General features: G+C 36.9%; 1 protein-coding gene across 7 annotated transcripts in view; it reads left to right on the top strand.

Moving 5' to 3' along the window:
- The first annotated feature begins 1,022 nt into the window (after window positions 1-1,022).
- The window catches only part of LOC109406300 (cytospin-A), a 138,522-nt gene continuing 117,070 nt past the window's right edge, over window positions 1,023-22,474 (top strand). For 2 of the 7 annotated variants that reach the window (XM_062858527.1, XM_029863166.2), the window contains exons 1-3: window positions 1,023-1,344; window positions 9,623-9,681; window positions 9,745-10,359. In XM_062858527.1, coding sequence (XP_062714511.1) covers window positions 1,177-1,344; window positions 9,623-9,681; window positions 9,745-10,359 — 842 coding nt within the window. In that variant the 5' untranslated portion in view covers window positions 1,023-1,176. Of the gene's footprint in view, window positions 1,345-9,622; window positions 9,682-9,744; window positions 10,360-20,626; window positions 21,169-22,474 lie in introns of those variants that run through there. The other 5 variants (XM_062858524.1, XM_062858526.1, XM_062858525.1 and 2 more) reach the window with 5 other exon arrangements.

The following is a 22,474-nucleotide window of genomic DNA, read 5'->3' as shown; positions in this document are numbered from 1 at the left end:
ATATCGGGACTTGCGTACAGAAATCATACTCTCGTTCGATTCATTACATTCATTACTTACTGTTTGGCAACAATATAATGAAATCACACAGTCTATGACCATACCTCGAACATTCAAGTGCACAAATATCTATGAAACCTAATGGCGAATTGCACTGAAAAGTTGATTGATTGGCCGCTACCAACGGGTGAACTATCGATCATCTTTTTAACGCAGTGTAATATTTGGTTTATAAGATTTGTCCTTTCGAAAATTCACGCGTATAAGTTTTGCACAGCAATGAAAAAAAAGCTAATAGGGTATGGACACCATATATAATCTCACGCGACCAAATTCATCATATTCGGAAACAAGCGATTACGGCACCGATTGGTTTCGTTCTTTTAATTTTCATTTTCATAAATATTCATGTGTTAAAAAATACAAAAAAGAAACAAAACAAACATTGAAGCGCTGTCCTTTGTTTTTCGTAGGATGAAAATTGGAACCACATGCCTTATAAGAAAACCAATTCCCTATTTATCTGAATCATCTGTGCTACCATGGGAACCCTCTCGTTCCCTACATATCATAAATTGTAAAACATGGTTGACTATATTTACCTATGATGAGGTGAGTGAACGGTAATCTGGATTGATAAAATATCAAATATGTTTGCATTTTGTGTGAACCATTCTGCTAGATGCAGCTCACCGTTAGAATGTATAGAAACGTGCAAATATGTTCTACCGTTAATTGTAACACATTGCATACGCTTTCTGATTCGGTTTCATTGTTTACACTTGGTCATTCGTAAACACGATTATTTCGACCTAGTATAACTCCAGGCTCTGTTGAAACTAAGTAGCCGACGACAAAAAAAGGAACGCCAATCACTTCAGAAGCAACTGTCACGCTTTCGGCCGTTGTGTGTTGTCTTATCAGTACCTACGCTTATGGGACGGTGTTGTTGTTAATTGAAGATACCTACACTCGAAAGCCTACTATGCCTTAACCTATGTGTGTTCATTAGTTTCAAAATTTCTGATAGAAGTGGACGCTACTACGCGTTTGAGAAGATTTTTTTTTTTTTTTTTGAAAGTTGTGTGACTCAATTGATTATAAAATAGTGGAACGCATTGGAAAGTGTTGGGCTGTGTGATATGTGATTTAAATGTTTGTTATTACTTTTCAACCATGCATAGTATAACACAAAAGTTAAGAAACGTTTTCTCGTGGCAACATGACACCTACGAATTTGAGAGTTATCAAGCTGTGACAGCGATGAGCAGCGAAAATATGCAGACTAATCAAGATCAAAGTTCCACTGCCGTACCGAAAAAGGGAAAACTATTCAAGCCGAAGGTAAGGTGCAATTGTGGTCGATGGCGCTGAAGTGATTTGATGTGTTAATGGCTGAAAAGTGCTGTTTTATTTTTTCTGTTATCGTTATCTTGAATCATTTAGATAAGTGCTGCTGCTGATATAAGCGAACCGGTGACAAATTCTAGTACTGCACTTGTTACTTTGCGCTAGTTGCAATCGAAGGCCAAGGACAATGTTTGTTGATGCCAACAGCCTTAGAACAACATATTTATGGTCTTATGAAATTTATTTAATACCTCAACATACCTATCCGCCGAATTGAATCATAGTGGTGATATGAAGTGTATAAACCCGACTAGAAAAATATATCAACTTTATAACGCATTGTGTTATGATGTTATGAAATTTTTCTATAACTTATTATGTTATAAACTAGACGCATAACCTGTTTTGTTCAAAATTATAACACAATATGATATAAATTTTAGATTCAAAAACTAGTTTCTATCATATTTTGATATAATTTCGTAAAATTATGCTTTGAATTTCAAAGGTTTAAAGCTAAATTATTTAACAATGAGTTATTGAACAACATTTATAACATAATATGATGCAATTGAGTTATAATATTTTTCAACACCAATGATGTTAAACATGATTATATCACAATGAGTTATACATATCATGGTATGTATAATTATGTTATATTTTTGTTAGAGTCTTCTACTCGGTAAGCAGCCTTTGTACATTGTACCAGATCACGAACGAGTAAAAAAAATTAAGATGATGTTTTAAAAGCATTTTACCGGCACTGATTTGTGGTAATTGTTACTTTTTAAATAACAGAAACTATAAATTGATGCGGCCTTTATAACGATATATATCTATGAGATTATAACGGCCTGTCATATCTCCGAAACCAGTTAACCGAAACCTCGACCTAAACGGATGTAATTTTGAACGTTTATCAACAACATATAAATGCTTCAAAAGTCACGGATTTCCTGGCAAATGTTGCTTGAAGGCTCTCCCACATTAGCTTCGTGGTAGCCATCTCCCGCATGATCTCCAAGCATTCGTCCGCTACACAGCTCACCAGCATCGCCTTTGCTTTTCGGTCCTTTTCGTCAAACTTGGCTCGTTCCACTGCTACTTCCAGTGCCACACCGGTGAGCATTTCCAAAAACCAACCGCTTTGAGAAAAAGCTTCACGCGATAACTCCAGTTTTGATACTCCGGTCCATTGCCGCGGAACTGCGGGATCCCGTAGACGAGGTCCTTGGCGCTGGGCCCATAACCTATTGGGATTTGGAACTTCGGGACGGGAGCGGAACGAATCAAAGACCGAATTAAAAACAGGAACAGAAGGTTTATTGTAGATGTTTTGACAGGTTGAGTTAAGAGGATCCTTCCTATGAATAAACTGGTCCTCGTCACAACCACAGGTTGCTATGACCGACCATGTTACCTCAGCTACCGAGATGTCGACTGTAGCTTCGTTAACAATTATATTTTATGCAATTCAGTATCATAATTTTAATTTTATATAACTCATTTTGGTATCATAATGGCCAATTTTTCCGAACTGGCTCATTATGCAACTCAAATGAGGTGCATAATGAAAAATAGTTGTATAATGTTCATAATGCAACTCATTTGAGTTGCATTATGAACATTATGCAACTCAAATGGGTTACATTATGAAAAAAATCATTGCATAAAATTTTGTATGGAACTCGTTGCAAAACTCGATTTTTTCAGCACTCTTCGTATTTATCCAACTCGGCAAGCCTCGTTGGATAAATGTACGACTCGTGTTGAAAAAATCTACTTTTTGCAACTCGTTACATAAATAACTATTATTACGCCGTATCAAGTATCAATATATTGTTAATAATTATTTTAAATTTTATTAAATTCGATTCACTGGTTTCGGAGATATGACAGTTCATAAATTGGCTTGGTAAAAAAGTGTTAACGAGAACGGTTCTAGCTCCGCGATAATTAATCAATCGAGTCTAAATTTGTACCAATGATTCTCATATAATAGGTTGACAAATAGTGAAAATTTGAGAATTTTTTATGCACCCTATGAAAAGTTACAGCTTGTTGAAATTTGTCCCTAAGTTTTTTTTTCAGCCATTCTTCCTGTGATGCATACTTTAAAAAATATTTTATTTAGATTCTATTAGAAACTCCTGCTGGTATTTCTCCGGAAATTCTTGCTGGTATTTTCCAGGAATTTCTTACACGTATCCAGAAAGGATTTTTGGATTTCCCCAATAATTCCTCTCAAAATTACTCCTTATTCATTCACTAGGGAATGAATTGATGTGAATTTTGTAGAAATTCCAAGGTTTTTCCGGAGATCTCTCTAGGGATTAAAAAAAATCTATGGATGATATTCAGTTATTTCTCCAGAAATTACGCAAACAATTTATCCAGGAATTTCTCTATAGATTTACCTATAGGGCTTCTTCTTAGGGCTTATAGGGCTTTCCAGGTTTTTTTGGAATTCCTTCAGGATTTCTTCGTGGTATTTCTACAGGAATAACTCTTGGTATTGCTTAAGGAATTTCTTTTGTGCTTTCTTCTGGAGTTCCTGCAGAGTGCAGATATTCTTCTAGCATTTCTTACTAGGAATTCTCCTGGAATTCTCGCTAGAAGTTCTCAAGCCATTTCTGCTGTGGTTCATCCAGGAATTGCTCCACATATTCCTCAGAACTTTTTTCAGGAATTCCTCCGTGTAGCGTCTACCTAATGGTTGTGTGCATATGATATCTACCTACATGAAATACTATTCATGACAGTACCTAAATGTCTAGGTATGATTCATTATGTGTACCTAAGGTAGTATAAATACGGGTGGTCATTGGATCACACAGCAGAGACTGCACAAGCCTTTAATATTTTTCTTTTGAAGGATATAAAAGTGGCGACGAGGATCAAGGAACGTGTAATTTCTTTTGAGTTATTACGAAATTATTTCCTTTTGGTTTTCAGGTTGTTGTAATAACAAATTGTTATTTTTGTGGAGAACGGAATTGTTCTTTTATGGTTGAATTGCCATTATGTTGTGAACAGAATGTTCTTATTTGGCCGATGTTGCATTGACGAAATTGTCTTTGTGTTTTGCTAATAACAAAATGTTATTTTTTGTGGTGAACGAAATTGTTCTTTTGTGGCGGAATTGTCATATGTTATGTTTTGGTGAATGGATTTGTGTTATTCGTACTTTTTTGGTAAAGTTGTCGATGTTGGGATATCGAAATCGTCTTTTTGTTTTTGTAGCTTTGTTAGCAAACAGATATGTTCTTTGAAAGTGACGGACTCGTCAGTTTATTTGTGCTATCATTATTTTGGTGATGAATGTGATTTTTTAAAGTTTTCTAAAGGGGAAAGGACTGTAGCGTCTACCTAATGGTTGTGTGCATATGATATCTACCTACATGAAATACTATTCATGACAGTACCTAAATGTCTAGGTATGATTCATTATGTATACCTAAGGTAGTATAAATACGGGTGGTCATTGGACCACACAGCAGAGACTGCACAAGCCTTGGACTGTCAACATCTTTAATATTTTTCTTTTGAAGGATATAAAACTCCGTGGATTTCTCGATAAATTTCATTTAGAATTCTAAGGAAGTGCTGAATGTCTGATGACCTTGCTTGCAGTTAGGTTTATTCATAATACGACTGAGTAAAACACATTACATAGATCAAATAAATGGTCGCAGTGGCATCATGTCCCCAACACAGCTAAAAAAAGTACTAGAGTGTTAGTGCAGTTTAATGAAGCTAACTTAGCTTCATGGCTTGCGTTGCAGTTGCGTTGCAGCTACAAGCATATATTTCATACCTCCTGATTAGATGGCAACGTATTTTGGGTAGCAGGTTTTACTATTACTTCTAGCGACCAAACTTATAAAAAAAATCCTAAAACGGGGCATCATTAATCGGTTTGACCCTCTTCATAAAACGCTCAAATAAAACCTCTTTTCGATCAGTTTTCTGCTATTATAATTCATTCAATTTCATACATGGTTGAATTTCGTACACGTCTAGATACTTTACGTATCTTACTGTGAATAAAAAATCATGTCAATCGGTATACAATTTACAGAGTTATAGGCATGGTGTCTTCGGATGAAAATTTTGTAAAAATAAGGCGCGTCCGATGGTGTTTCACTTTAGTTCGCAACTTCGCGGCGCTGGAAAATCCAACTTTTTTATTTGACGGTTTTTCAATATGGTGTCTTCGGCAATGCTGTTGATACCTATGTTCGATACAAAAATCTTTATCGAAGACACAAAACCTCTATCTATATACAGACGTATTTTATGAATGGACCCCAAAAATTCGTTTTATCCATATATTTATGTTGGTTATGCAAAACGTCAAAATAAATAAACTTTGTAGAAAAGAGAATGGTTCTAAAATGTCAATAGGGTTAGTTATGGCTATTTTTGAGCAAAAAATAACCGTATGTCAAGGCTTTATAACTATCTTGGACGCAAATTGATCCATATTACACCCCACTAGGTTCAACCTGAATTCACTAGGTCGCAACCTGAATTTGTTGTGACATTCTACCCAATGCGACAAAGGTTTGTCCCAACTTGAACAGAATAGGGCAAAGATCGTGCACCACGAGTTTAGAGATTTTTAAGCCTTGCATTGTGATTTTCGAGCGGTAACTTCGAGTCGGTAAAAACTACAACGCTACTGAATATGTATCATCAAAAAGTTTCAATTTTGGGTTAGTAATAATTGATTATTCACGAGTTGAAAAGTACGCAACAAATTCAGCTTCCGTTTTGTCTGCAACAAAAATTGTCGAGATCATGTCATTATCTGTTACCAGTAGGGATAAAGAGTAATCGCCGCGTCTTCTTTGTTGCTTGTTTTGTGCCTCTTTTGTCTGACAATTCTCTTCACTGGTTGTTTGTCATTTACGTTGAGCACATAGTGGGTGAGGTGCGATGCAAAGAGATAAGAGATCGGATAAGCGTCGAAGCACACTCTGTGGAAACTACCTATATGCAGAACGCATGAACCGTACATAGTAGATGAGTTGCGATGAGTGCGGAGATGCGATGGTGCTGCTTCGACGCATGTGAACGCAAGAGAACGCTTGTCGGGTATGGATTTTATGATTGCGCTCGTTGTGTATGTAAAGCAATGCAGATTTAATGTGTTGGGAATGCTAGTAGGTAATATAAAATGCGTTAATATGTCGTTTTTAAAAATGGGTATTTATAGGTGCTAGGGTATTTATTTTGATCGAAGTACAATAGGATCTTATACAATATATACACTGCCGTGAATCGCAAGTCAGTCCCATCTGCATTTTGGGCAAAATAGAGTTAATAGCCGTTTTCGATCTTTTTTCGGATGATCTTTCAGCTGCGTGGATAAAAATATATAGTTTGTTCAGTAAAATTGAAAAACAACACCAAGTCAAATTGTCCCATAATGAAATGTAATCGCAAGTCAGTCCCATTACGAACTAGTGTACCCTCCAATACAAAAACTAACATTGTTTTAGCCAGTTTTATATTTTTCACTGTTACGTTTTCACGTTTGAAGCAATGTGTAAAAGTTTCATGATGATCGCAGAAGTTTTCAGTTCATGGCGATTTTTTGAAGTTTCACATAGAAATCGAATTTGAAAACTTCAGAGTCCATTTTCTCAATGCCTACTTTTTGCATATGGGACTGACTTGCGATTCACGGCAGTACAGTTCTATTGAAAATACATCTGTATTCGATTAGGGTAGAGTTTTTCAGATTGTGCACCGCGGTGCACTTGGTGCACCACAAAGCCTTGACAAGTGCACCGCGAAACAGAAAAAATATGCCTACACGTTCCATGCTTTGTGTGAAAATGAGTATAAATAGGTGATGACTATCGACGTAAAGTCAGTAGATCTAAGGATTCGCACAGAATCATAGGAGAAATCTAACAAAATCTTCGTTAAAATATATGAATGATTTTCTAAGAAGGCTGTCATGGCTGTCAACTCCTCTTGAAGATCTCAAAGAAGAGGAATATAAATAATCTCACAAGTTGTTCATCAATCTTACTAAAAAATGTATTTCTGTTTTCAGAAGAATTTTCTTAAGATTTCTTAACCCTTATGTGGCTGACAGGGTACCCGGGTACCCAGCGCCCATTTAAAAAGCACGGTGTAGAAAAAAGCAAAAAAAAATGTCAGACACATAACGGTTAATAAGGAAACCCGAAAGGAATTTACCTAAGATACCTTGTTAAACACATATACATGAAACTTACTATAAATCATTCAGGGGTAATCCCAGAACTTCGCTGAGGTTCTTGTGAGGATTCCACCCAAATTTACCATTACCTTGGCACATGTTTTACAGTGAATCTACTCAGGAGGATCTTGGTCGAAAATTTCCAAAAATATCCCCTGCTGAAAAAATCCATGTTTCATCCGCAGTAAGCTCCAACAAAAAATGCAAGCCCTTGTCATAATGCACTAAGTAAGCCTCTGTGTATGCACCAAAGAAGTCACTGTAGAAGGTGCATCGCGAAGGATTTCTTTCCCAAAAAGTGCACCGCGAGCCAAAAGGTCTGAAAACCCCTAGATTAGGGTGTCTTCTCTATACTAAGCCGTTTTCAGAACACGACATGTATAAGAAAACATTTCATTTTCTCTGTTCGGGATTTAAATCAAGTGATCAATGTTTGATATGGTCGTTTGCTCAGTGCATGTTATTCATGTGCAAGTTAGAAAGTTTAAGGTTTTATGGTATTCAACTTAATTGCAAAAAGGATTCTGATTGAAAGGTTCTGCTTTTTTCTTTGTCAGGCAAAACTAAATCCTTTAACGAAAAGAGTGTGACATCGATTTCGATTGATACTCTTTTACCTAATATATGATGAATATTGTGTACTTATTAGAGACATCTTTTCTCGTAGATGTCGCCGAAAATTTTGTAATAAAAAAAAAATCTATACCCTTAAATAATAAATACTTGCCGAATTTTTGTTTCTTTTTGCCGAGGTCAGTACAATCAAGTAATGTTTTAATGCCAATCTCATATTGATTTAAATTGAAATCAACACTTAGATACCTTAGTCCGGAAAGTAAAAATATATGTATAAGTACATAAAGACATCGCTTACGCGGATATAATTACATTTTATACATTCTTTTCTTAAATAATTAATTCAATAATCTCAATCTTGTACAGTTACACCAGATTTTTTTTTAACTGGTCGGTTTTTACTATTGCAACAGGATCAGAACTGATTAAGTTATAGCAAAAAAAAAACGGCCCGCGCAAAACAAAAAGCGGGTGCATTTTATCTTTCCGCTCTAAAGTGTACTATAAAATATGCAAATATATTAGTTTTTTCGCGTTTTCATGGTCTCGGGACCAAAGAGGTACCCTGGTTTTATATTTTTATCAGAAAATTCAGGTAATTTGGCGTAACATATAAAAAAATCAGACATGCATGTTGTTTTGTTTTTGAGATACGATTTTTTGAATATAGAGAGTCATATATTGTAGTACTAGCTACTCTAAAATTGCTTGAAATTGCAAATTCTCATAAAACTATGCATAGTATTGCTTTTTAAAGTGATTCCTGGTGGTTTTGGTATCCATAATATTATTAGGAATCAAAATATAATCAAATTTAAAAAGTATCTTGTATGGGAAAATTTAAAAAGTATCTTGTATGGGAAAATTTGACCTTTTATTTTCAAAAAATCATATCTCAAAAACTAAAAAAAATATACATCTCTGATTGTTTTATATGTTACACCAAATTTCCTGAATTTTCTGATAAAAATATAAAACAAGGGTACCTCTTTGGTCCCGAGACCATAAAAACGTGAAAAATCTAATATATTTGCATATTTTATAGTACTCTTTACATTTTAGCCCCTTTAAAGTATTTTTCCTGAAAACTACAATTCAATAGCCTTCAAACAAAAAAAAAAAGAAGTTTAAAATCGGGCAACTGGTTCAAAAGTTACGATTTTTTGAAAATTTTTAGTATTGAAAAACCTTAATTTTTTGGACCACCCTATATGAAAATTGGTCACCCTAATGACGAAATAAAAAAAAATACGGGATTAATTAAATATTTCCGAAGAACTACAAGCCCACCAGTTTCACGACAATCGGAGATGCACTATATCGTTTTTCTATGGAATGGCTGTACATATATAGATTTTTAAAATTGTTCTAAATGATTTTTAAAATATCTAATATCGTAGTATTTGTTCAATCAACAATGTTATAATCAGGTTTTTTGTATTTCATTTTTTTCAGTCAACACAACCAAAAGTTCCACGAGGCGCAGTGTCAAAAATTTCCAAAGACAAGCAAAAGTAAGTGTATTTTTAAATTATAGGTATTTCTGATATATTTTGATCTCAATATTATTATTTTAGATTAAACCAAATCCTAGTTACAAGAAACCCGTCTGTATCATCGGCACAATTGAACGCCGCAGTTCCTTTAGTCAACATTCGCCGAGTACCGTCGAACAAATCAGTTTTATCAGAGCTTCAGACGGACTCGAGCAAAGCTTCTACATTAGCCAGTTCCAATCGGGTGACTTCCTTGTACAGCAACGTCACCGTTCGTAATAAAACGAAAAATCCAACTAGATCCGCCGTCTCGGCTGCCATCACCAGTAGATCGGAAAGCTCCAGCCCGGCTAGACCGAATAGCCATCAGAGGGGACTGTTTTCCATCAATCGAGCTTTGCCGAAAGTGCCAGCTACTTCCGGCTCACGTCCGCCATCAGGTGGCAGCACCAAGCAACCACTAACTAACACCACCAAAAGCTCAGCGGATGCTGTGAGTCCGAGGATACAGCGACAAGCCATTACTCGAAAAGCGCCTCCTGTGCCCGGTGTAGTAAGTACAACCGACAGCAAAAGCCCCCGAAAAGTAAGAGAGAAACCGCCACCAGACGATGAACCGGTTTACGCCACAATAAGTCGACGTACTCCGACATCGATTCGCAGACAACCGGTGCTTTCGACATTCGGAAAAGCCAGGTAAGACAACTTTTACGTCATTTTCTTATTTGAATCGATGTGTTGTTGGACGGCGCTCCTCGATATGAGCAACATCAACTTTTGAAGCACGAAATCATAATTATAATTCCACAGGTCGAGTTCAGAATACTCGTTCCTTCGGATTTTATAAGACTTGCTTTACCGAAGAAAAACGATAAAATCATTCTTGTGAAACCGCATTGAACTTGGTGCTAGCGGAGTGGAAAGAAACCCTCGCGAGCGTTCCTGGATCTGCCTGCGCATATGGAATTATTTCTATATTTTTTGTTGTTGGAGTGCTTTGGGTTTTCGGGTTCTGCATATACTCGTGTAACAGGATTCAGAACTATATATTGTAAGGTTGAGTATGAGCGTTTAGTTTGTGGAGAAAAGCAAGGAAGCGAAATTTCAATGGAATTTGAGGAGGCGGGGGATTTGTTTACAGAATTTCTCACGGTGAAAAAATAATGGCCGCTGAGCCAGTTTTGACATCTAAGACAACCTTACAATATTTAATAACCTTAATCGGCAGCACTCTTTGATGCTGTCTTGCTCTCTGCCTTAGGAAATTTAACATTTACTGTGCTCCCTGTTTTTAAATTTTCCGAAGGGGTAAGAAAGACAGCACAAAACGGTGCACAGGCTAATCTGCCCCCACTCGCATAACAGCCCTATCTTTGCTGGGTTTCCTATATTCATATGGGACTGTTTATGCAAGTGGGGCAGTAATGGTCTTGCTTAATAATTGCGCAGTTTCTGGCATTAACTTAGAAGCTTCGTCCGTGTAAGCTCCAGAAAAAAATACTGTCACGGAAAAATTGTGAAGGGCAAAATCTTAGTAAAATGTAACATTTGGCTAACTCTTAGCAAAACGATTTCGAACGAACATCAGTAATAAAACAGCAAAGTATAGTATACTAGAATTGTATTAGGGTATGTGTTCCATCAGTAATCTCACGCTCCCTTTTTCATCCTATTCGAAAACAAGCGATTACGGCACCGATTGATTCCGTTCTTTTTGTTTTCATTGGTGCTCACTTCTAACAAAAAATACAAAAATAAGAAACAAAACAAACAGCGCTTCAATCCTTTGTTTTTCGTAGGATTAAAATGGGAGCCACATGCTTAATAAGGGAACCAATACCCTATTTAGATGTTTCTTGTTGAATAATATTAAAAAGAATTCTTTTCCAAATATTGATGGATTTCATTTTGAGCGGTTAAATTTATTACTTTTAATGTGTTGCTTAAGTCAGACCACTTCAAAGCTTTTTTTTTAATGAAAAATGGACTGCTGTCATTGTGGCAAGCCAGTATGCTTATGGTATTTCCAAGTGACTGAAAAGAACTAGAGCAACCATCAACGCTAATCAATGGTGTTGGTCGTCACGCGGGATTAGCCCATCCTTGGCCTATCACGTGCTCTGTAGAAATTGGCTTCCCACTTCTTCGCTTGTTACAGATCTGACGTAACAAAAAGGATTAAAGTTAGACACTGTTGGACAACGAAAGGATTAGGACAGGGAATTATCTTCTTGCCTGCAACGCCTTAACTAAGGAGTTGACCAATTATATCGCATAGCGGCATTCGCCTAATTATATGAATGTGGTTGCATTTGAAGGAATGAGTGCAGCTTACGAAACACAATAGTTCAAGTTTGAAGAATGTGTTCTTTTCTTTGCATATCGGAAGACAAACGGATTATAGGCTAAGGGAACGTTCAAAAATTACGTCCAACATTTTGGGGAGGGGGGGGGGTCTAGAAAAGTGTGACACTACGTGTATTAGGTATAGGGAAAATGCGTGACAGAGGGGGAGGGGGGGGGTCTAGAAATCCCAAAAATTTATGGACGTAATATTTGAATCTTCCCTAAGGGTTGATGTAAAAAAAGAAATTTCTCGAACATTACTGGACATGTCCTGCCCTTACATTTGACTTTGCATAAGAGTGGATTGTAGTTGCGTGCATATAACCGATGCGATAAACGTGCAGATATTTAGCAAAACCCAAGGGTTAGTCGCTCTGCACATTTTCGCTTGTGCCAGCTTTATTGAGTGTGCCAACAAGCATAGACGTGTGCCTCAGTGTGTAATTATTTTCGATAAACTACAAACCCGCCAAGTAGCACGATATTCGGAGACACACTATATCGATTTTATATGGAATGGCTGTATACGTGAATACGTATATAGGGAAACTTACGGGGTTTTGAAACCTATTGAATTAAAAATTGGCCCCGAATCTTTCCCAAACAAGCTGAATTATACGACCAAATTTTAAGCAATTTCGCCGACAGAAACCCCTCATGACAAAGATAACAATACCCTTGATCTTGGTCACCCTATTTTCGACTATAATTGAAACTATAATAATTGAAATTTAACACTAGATATTTTTTTTTTTTTTTGTTTATTAAAGAGGTTTTAAACCAACGGGTTCATTCGCCTCTAACACTAGATATGTGTCTGAGCCTCATTTTGCACCTAATTTCGAAACTATAATATTGTGGTTCTCAGCCGTTTCTCAACGAAAGTTCTTGAAATTTTTTTTTGAAGGCATTGTAATAGAAGTGAAATTATTTTGATGTATGCCACAGATACTTGCAATAAACCCTTTTCAAGTAAGTGAACAATTCATCTAGTGTATCCAAAATCACTAAAACATGCTCCATTAGTCTTGTTTTGCATAATCATGAAGTTTGATATGTTGCAAGATAAATTTCAGAACTGTTGAAAGCGTAGCAACTTTACTGGAGGCATCATGGAACATCCGGAGAAGTAGCAAGTGTGTCCAAAACTCTTTGAAACATGTTTTAATATGTAGTATTGATTTATTTATTTATTTATTCTTACATCAACAAGCAGAATGTTGCCCAAATGATGACTTAAAAACTATCTATACACATTAGGGTGGCCCACACTTATATGAGAAACAAAAATTTCGAAAAATGCCAAGTCTTACCTCCTAAATCAGTTGTTTTGAACTCCCAGAAGCTACGTTCAAAATTTGAGCAAAATCGGTTGAGTCTAAGGGGGCGCTCAAAACGCTTGAAGTTTGTATGGGAAAAGTTGGCCAAATGTATGCAGAAATTTTAAGTTTTCGAATTTTGCCGCTAGGTGGCGCTGTAAGCTTTCAATAAATAAACCCTTCGGTATTTTTGTAGGTGACTATATGCCAATCAACTTTGTCGAAGACCGCTAAGTGATCCAACGTCTGTGAAAAAAGTTATACCCTAGGCAAAGTGAGGCAAAGAATTGAGATTTCATTATTGATATTATTCTTTTACATGTACTGGAAAAATATTAATAATGTTTCCCCTCACCTTACCTAGGGTATAACTTTTTTCACAGACGTTGGATCACTTTGCAGTCTTCGACAAAGCTGTTTGGTATATAGTCACCTACAAAAATGCCGAAGGGTTTATTTATTGAACGCTTACAGCGCCACCTAGCGGCAAAATTCGAAAACTTAAAATTTCTGCATACATTTGGCCAACTTTTCCCATACAAACTTCAAGCGTTTTGAGCGCCCCCTTAGGCTCAACCGATTTTGCTCAAATTTTTAACGTAGCTTCTGGGAGTTCAAAACAACTAATTTAGGAGGTAAGACTTGGCATTTTTCGAAATTTTTGTTTTTCATATAAATGTGGGCCACCTTAATACACACATAATCTAATGAAATTCTAATTACAATCATACTTCACGACAAACAACAAACTTATTCTGTGAAAAGCATAAATAGCAATTTTAACAACGAACCATATAAGTTTGAAAAACGATGACATCAAATAACCACAATAGCAGTGTTACACTGAACAGCCAACATGACTAGAACTAAACGATGGCCTCCAAGAATTTTGTCGACAATTTTTAAATTCTCTACACTGCACTCCGCTAGGCCAGATAGTCAAATTAAAAGCATCATCTTTGTATTTATAGTAAAAATCTACTTTAAAAGACACATACTGCAGAGACAATGGATCTTTCCATCGAGAGACAAGTCTTTTCACAGGCACAAGTTCTGACATTTTAAGTTTCTGGCAAACTATTGTCGCGCTTATCTTTTATTAGAGTCCTGCGGCGGTCGTACGCTCGCAAGGCATACCGCCGCATGACAGTCGCAAGGCAAAACAAAAGAAAAAGTGTTCCCGCCAAAAACAAAAGCACGTGGGTTTCGCAAAGTGACAGATGTTTTTGAATGTATTTGTGACGAACGGCAAGAGTGGCCCAGTGGAATGAGTGTTCTTGCTGTCAAACCCCATATAATGGAATAATATACTTTTGAATCTGGTGACGCTGTTATGATTAGTGACTGTCGCGCTAATATCAGAAGCCAGAGGTAGATAACCGCCATATTCTGATTTTTCTTGAGAGGCATAATAATTCTACGACCTCATTATCCGTAACCTCGGGTGCAATGTTGGATATAAACAAGCTCAATTTATTAGGACCTGGCGATGACTCGACGAATGTACTGGAGCTGGAATGTATTCTTGTCGATGAGAGAATATCACTTGCTGATTCGTTCCCGACATGTGTGTTCGCAGAAGGTTTTACGGTGGAATCAATGTTTATCTGCGTTAGGTACTAACGTAGCTAAGGTGTCGTTGATTTTAGTTATATACCGTTTTAGCTGGTTGATCTCATTAAGAGGATCTTCGTTTGATATGTCGCAAACTAGGCTACAAATCCAAACAAAAATTGACCGAATTTTCTAGAGGAACATCCGGAGAAGTGCCCAGTGTATCTTAACTCTCTTAAAACATGTTCCAATATTAGTGTTTTGCAAAATCACAAAACATGGTCCAATACTCATGTTTTACAAAATCATTAAGTTTAAAATGTCGAAAGCTAGGCCTCAGTATCGATCAAAAAGTGCATACTTGTTTGGGGATACTAGATTCCCAGGATATCCGGAAAGATTGTCATTGTATCCAAAGTCTCTTGAAGCATGTTCAAAAAGCTTTGTTTTGCAAAATCATGAAATTTCTTATGTCGCAAGCTAGGTTTCAGAACCGGTCGAAAAGTGGTCACGAGATGGCCCCAGGTTTCCGGAAAAGTGGCCAGTGTACTCGAAACCTCTTGAAACTTGCATCAGTAGTCTTGTTTTTAAAAATCATGAAGTTTAATATGTCGTAAGCTAGGTTTCAAAACTGGTGAAAAAGTGGCCAATTCCCTAGGGGCACCAGGTTTCTAGAACATCCGGAAGTTCTGGTCAGTGTACTCAAAACCTCTTGAAACATGCATCAATAGTCTTGTTTTGCAAAATCGTGAAGTTTGATATGTCGCAAGCTAGGTTTCAGAACTGATAAAAAAGTGGCCATTTACCTGGTGGCACCAGGTTTCCGGAACATCCGGAAAAGTGGCAAGTGTACTCGAAACCTCTTGAAACATGTAGCAATATTCTTGTTTTGAAAAATTATGAAATTTTATAAGTCGCAAGCTAGGTTTCAGAACTATTCAAAAAGTGGCCACTTCCCTGGTGGCACCAGGTTTTCGGAACATCCGGAGAATTGGCCAATGTATCCAAAATCACCAGAAATGTGTTCCAAAACTCTTGTTTTGAAAAAATCATGGAGTTTGGAATGCCAAAAGCTAGTTTTCGAAGGCGAATTATAGGTTGCATCACTATCTGTTTAAGTAGGTTACCCCAGTACCCCCCGCCATAAATCCGAAGCAACGATAAAATCTGGTTTCATAAACTACAAGGATTTTGTGATCAACTGTCAAAATTTCACGAATTTTCGTTGAGAAACAGCTGAGAACCACATATTTTTAGCTTTGAAATTGGGTGCAAAATAAGGCACATTTGTGTAAGTCGGTAATTCAATGCATCTTTTAAGTATTCTACAAATCGTTCAAGTGCGCAAACAGTTATTTATGTAACGAGTTGCAAATTTTTTTTTTTTCAGCACGAGTCGTACAACGAGGCTTGCCGAGTTGGATAAATACGAAGAATGCTGAAAAAATCGAATTTTGCAACGAGTCCCATACAAAATTTTAAGCAATGATTTTTTTTATAATGCAGCTCATTTGAGTTGCATAATGTTCAAATGAGTTGCATTATGAACATTATGCAACTATTTCTTATTATAATTATAATACAGAATTACATATATTAATAAAAGAAACGCCCAGATGCTAAACATTATTATTCGCAACGGCTAACGTACCCAAGTTCGGCTGAGTTCAAAACAGAGACATCGGATGCACAACAGTAAAACGAAATATGTTTGATTAGTGTGAAATACCGCCGGGACATGATAATTCGATGGATTTTTAAATTATAGCACAGAAGCCAAATATGAGAAAAATTATATTGCAAGTTTCGCCGTAGATGAATCGCGCATAGATGGTCGCCACTCGCCAGTATATCGTATCATGTTCGTGTCTGTGTCTTCTATAACAAGTGTGGAAATTAGCTAATGATTGACCGCGCAGAAGATATCGAAACGCATCAATGCAACAGCGCACATCTATTTGCGTTTTCGCACAACTTTGCGTGATAAGTTTTCTTGCAATGCATAATATTTATAGCATTTTAACGCGTAGGCTACGGGACGTACTAAAAAAAAAACAAACCGCTGCTAGCAGAAGCGCAAAAATTAATAGTTTTTAATGAAATTTCGAGGTTCCTTTCATTTTTAGTTGTAATTTCAATTATGCTTAGAATCCAAAAAAATGGAGCCTCGTTAACAGTTTTGTTTCAGCACGTCAGAAGGGATAAAATTTGCATATCCTTCCTTTTCGAACTGTTCCATTAGTTGGAATTGAAATGATTTCATCTGAAAAGTGGTTAGTTCTATGTATTATTGTAAATTGTGGTATGCCAGGGGTTTAAGAAGTATAGAACTAGCATAGAACTTTTTCAAGGCTTTCAATACATTTTCTCCCTTGAATATCTGTGAATTTTCTAAAAGTCACACAGTTGCTCTATGAAGCTCGGGTGGATGCTTAGGACAAGCAAACAAAACACCTAGCGTGCCTTGAAATCATATCCAAGCGCATAAAGAATATTACGATATTACTCAAATTTGAAAATGGTCTGGAGTCCTTAAAATAGTTATATGCTAGTTCTATACTTCTTAACCTCCTGATTCAACGTAAAATACAATAATGCATGGAACTAACCTCTTTGCAGATGAAATCATTTAAATTTTAAATAATGGAATCTTGCTAAAAGGAATGTTATACCAATTCTAGCCTTCCTTGCCCAGACGTCCACCGGGATAAAACTGTGTACGAGGCTCCAATTTTTTTGGTTCCTAGCATAATTGAAACTAGAACTAAAGATGAATAAGCCTCAAAATTTCATTGAAAACATGTTTTTTTGCGTCCTTGCGAGCGGTTTGATTTTTTTTAGTAAGCTCCGTACTGCCGTTCTACGCACAACAAGCTCGTGTTATATGTTTAGCCTACGGGTTAAAAATAGATATTGTTGGGAGCGCCACGATAACAACTCTAGTAGAAATACCATTAACAGCCATTAACCTTTCAGGACGCGCGCCATCAAGCAGTTGAAACTGCACCGCGCCTGCGCTGCATACGGCAAACGAAGTGTTGTACTTTTTACAACGGCGCGCGTCCTGAACGGTTAATAGCTTCTGCGCCAGTGCCAGTGTGCGTCGTATCTACGATAACATGGGACAATTATGCGTAGAACGGCTGTGTAGCTGAACACATATCGGTTACCGATAAAATATTTTCCAATACACCAGGTTCGCAGTCACAAAGTGTTGCAAGTTACTACACAGTGAACTCTATATTAGGTAGAATTTCTTATATTTCGATGTGAAAATAATGCCAATCCTGCCATTGATTGATGCACCAAGCGAAAAGAAGAAGAAGTTTTGACATCCAAGCGGTGTGCCGTTTACATCCATCGACCAATCAGCGTCTATTAGTCCTATTAGTCCTGTTCAACGACGTAGGTTGAACTTGCTCGAAGTTGTTGCATCCTACTCTTACTCGTTTGTTGACTAATGGGTAAGAGCAAGATGCAGCAACTTCGAGCAAGTTCAACCTGCGTCGTTGAAAAGGACTAATATATCCAATATCTAGCTAGCGTAGGTATGCAGAACTTGAGCAGGGCATTGTCAACATAGGCTAGACCGTCATTTACAGGGTGCGGCAGGAAAAAATGCGAAAAGTTCAAGGCACTATTACACGCTAAATATTGGATATATATGACAATTTTTTCATGACAGTGTATCAGTCAATGTCTATATACTAGCACTGAAAAATAAAAATGAACATATTTGATGTTTAACCTGTGATAATGTAGGCCTAATAAGCGGATATCAATAAACTGTGCGCCCAATGGTCATTAAACAAAATGGCTATAACAGTAACAAAATTAGCTCAAATTCGATGAACAACCAGACCACACTGATCCAGAGCCATGTAGTTTCACATACCAGATGAAATAAGTACATATATTTAATGATATTGTAGAGAAAATCAAATATTTTGTTTTATCAGATGCGAAATTTAGCGACCTGTGTGATTTTCTGCGGTTTGAAAATTCTGGTTGTCTTCATCTTCAGACGCCGCCCTGTAAAGGTTAGTGACCAAAATGAGAATTTTTTTAATTACCTTTTTAGAAAACTAGCCTATTATAGATCATGGAACGTTGAAACATAGATTGGTTAATGTCAAATGGACGAAAATGAGGTTTGAAGTTGAGAAACACTTTCGCATTTTTTCCTGCCGCATACTGTATGGCTTACGATTGGTAAAAGCAACCACATTATCAAATTAAAAATAACCTAGTGAACTATTAAATACACAGGATGAAATTTAGGGGTGAACATGGCAGTAAGCGATTAAATAGTTGCACGAACGGTTGTATTATGCCTCTCAAGAAAAATCAGAATATGGCGATTATCTGCCTCTGGCGACAGTCACTAATCATAACAGCGTCACCAGATTTAAAAGTATATAATACCATTATATGGGGTTTGACAGCAAGAACACTCATTCCACTGTCACGTCACAAATACATTCAAAAACATCTGTCACTTCGAAAAACCCACGTGCTTTTGTTTTTGGCGGGAACACTTTTTATTTTGTTTTGCCTTGCGACTGTCATGCGGCGGTATGCCTTGCGAGCGTACGACCGCCGCAGGACTCTAATAAAAGATAAGCGCGACAATAGCAAGATCACTAGAAGTATACAATCACTTATACACTCAGCGAAAAAAAACTAGCGAAATTCATCGAAATACCTTATGAAAATTTGCTGTAACTAATTCTTATGGATGACACAAGAATGCCTTATGAAAATTGATCGTGCTTGCTATGACAAATTTCATAAGATAGACGTATGAAAAGAACAAAAAAATCTTAAAATGATGCAGACTGGATTCGATCCATGAACGTCGGGATCACCGAGCCCGTGTTTTATCCACACGGCTACCGACACTTGAGAATACAATGTTGCTAAACATGAATAAAAGCCAAGCTGTGAGACGATTTTACGTCATAGAGTGAGCTTATGAAATTCATCCGAATCATTATGAATTATTTAAAGACCGTTTCATAAGTTGAGTCTTATGGAAATCTTAAGGTTATTTAGCTGAGTGTATGCTTCTGTTACGAATTTGCCCTGTCCTGCTCACTCTCACAGAACATTTGAAAACGCGCGCTGTTTTTAATGTTTGTGTGGTGGTGAGGCCAGATTCGTGCAGAGGCTCAAATTCGTACGATTGAACCATATAGGCTTACAGTATGAATTTCATTCAATTAATCATGTAAATTATATTTATGCAATTCAGTATCACAATTTATATTTTATGTAACTCATGTTGGTATCATAATGGTTATTTTTTCCGAACTAGTTCATTATGCAACTGAAATTAGTTGCATAATGAAAAATAGTTGTAAAATGTTCATAATACAACTCATTTGGGTTGCATTATGAACATTATGCAACTCAAATGAGTTGCATTATGAAAAAAATCATAAAATTTTGTATGGAACTCGTTGCAAAACTCGCTTTTTTCAGCACTCTTCGTATTTATCCAACTCGGCAAGCCTCGTTGGACAAATGTACGACTCGTGCTGAAAAAATCAACTTTTAATAACTATTTTAGGAATTTTATAACATATTTTTTCTTCAGGCTGTTCTAAACTTGATTTAAATTGTGAAAATTCGATAGAAGAATCGAAATAAGAAAACCAACCATGCTTCGAGATAGAGCATCTTGAACATTTTCAATAAATTTCCTTAACACTCGCTATTGATGATGAAATTCATTCATACAACCCTAGTGCATCATTGCAAAAGCTTTTGCGCGACGCGCAAGAACGAACGCAAGCCGCGCGCATCAATGAAACCGACTTCACTGACTCGCTGTCATTCTCCAGCAGAGGGCGGTTGCTTATCCGTCGTTCAGCCGCCGCCAGTCATTTCATTCAAAAATCCGCGGCGACGAACAGCCAGCAGCAGTCATCAGTTTTCCATTCAGTTCAGTGTTTGTGTGAACTTCGGTTGGTTCGGTTCGAACGTTGTTTGCTTGGTTGGCTGATTCGAGTTCGCCGCGGATCGTTCGTCCCGTCCTGGTTTGAGTGTGGGATTACTACTTTGATGCAGAACAAATCACCGAAAAACCTAGGAAAAAATCTAGAATAACTGTTGTTTAGTGTGCGAGGATTACCGGAGTGTTATCTACTTGTGATAGGTAGGGGAATTTGCGTCGAAAGCCGTCATGTGAAGAGGAGAAACGCCTTCGAAAAAAAATCACAAGAAAGCTAGCACGAAGTGAAAGTGAAACATAAAAAAAGTACATCGGTCAGAAAAGAGAAGAGTAATAACATGTCAAAGTGGCTTAAGGAAGAAATGCTGGAGCGAAAGAAAAGAAATAAGATGATACCTTCTTCGCCTCTAGAGAAAAGCGCCGATTGTGCGTGTGTGTGTTTGTGGTGTTTTTATGGCGGCGGCTGAAATATTTCCCGTCTTTATGTTGTGTTATTATTTTTCGTGGCCTGCTCTGAAATTAAGTACGAAAACAATGAAAACACGCAGCAGAAAGATCAAATTGATGCTGCGCGGATGCTGCTCCTTCTGCCTTTTGCTTGGGCTGCTTGAATCAGCGTCAGTAGAAGGTACCCAAGCGTATCGACAAGCCCACAACAAGAGATGAAGCATTTTTTGGTGTGTTTGCAGCGATGTTGAAATTCCGAATGCGCATTTCTTATTTTAAGTTGCGTGGCCCAAAGAGTCCATGTACCTATCACATAGCTTAACTACATACCAGGTTTTGTGTTGTTGATCTATTTTCTCCTGCATTTTGAGACGATTATCAGTTAGATAAAATTACGATTTATGCAGCTAAATAACACTCACGATAACACTTGAGGTAACGTGTTCGAAATGAAATTGTATTGTTGCCGATCACGAATTTGCTAAGACTAAATAAATAAGAGAGTATGGCCAAAATACTAACTGTAACAGCCGGTACACTACAAATATATTTAATAAAACATCACAAATCACTAGCATATAGCACAATAAAATCGTGCTATGTTGCCCAAATGAATAACAAAGTCTGATGGTCAAAGGTTCCATGGGTATTCTTCTGTCGTGTTCTATAATTGTATGTTTCTGGTTTTTCAGTTTCCCCGTACGAATCCGGGAGGATCTTTACATAGCTGAGGATTTTAGATCCAAATATGGCACCGCGATATGGTTATAAGACGGCTAGATTTTGATGTCCGTGTTAGGGAACGATTTGAATGTCTTACTGTTGATCGTTGGCTCTAATGGTTTATAATTAGGCAATTAGGTTGCGAGTATATTTCATATACTTAAAAAATACATATTTTAGTAGTTTTGGTCGTAGTTCTCGAATGGCGATAATTTTAGTATGACTATCTTCAACAAAAAATTGCACTGCATCTGTACGAGCGACTTTGCTGAATACCGCAATAATTTACAAATAATTACTATTATTACATTTGCTGTTTTTGAGTTTTTTACAGTTAGATCACTTTACATAGGTTTTGTCATCGAGGTACCGATATCACCAAACTTAATTTTTAAAAGTGAATACGAAAACATAGTTGATCAGTTAACAAGGTTAACATTTTAATTGTTAAATATTTTAATGTTTA

This window comes from Aedes albopictus, chromosome 3 (genome assembly GCF_035046485.1).
Source record: "Aedes albopictus strain Foshan chromosome 3, AalbF5, whole genome shotgun sequence".
Classification (NCBI taxonomy): Eukaryota; Metazoa; Arthropoda; class Insecta; order Diptera; family Culicidae; genus Aedes; species Aedes albopictus.
Note: the sequence above shows the minus strand (reverse complement) of the source record. Positions and strands in the feature narration are given on the sequence as shown.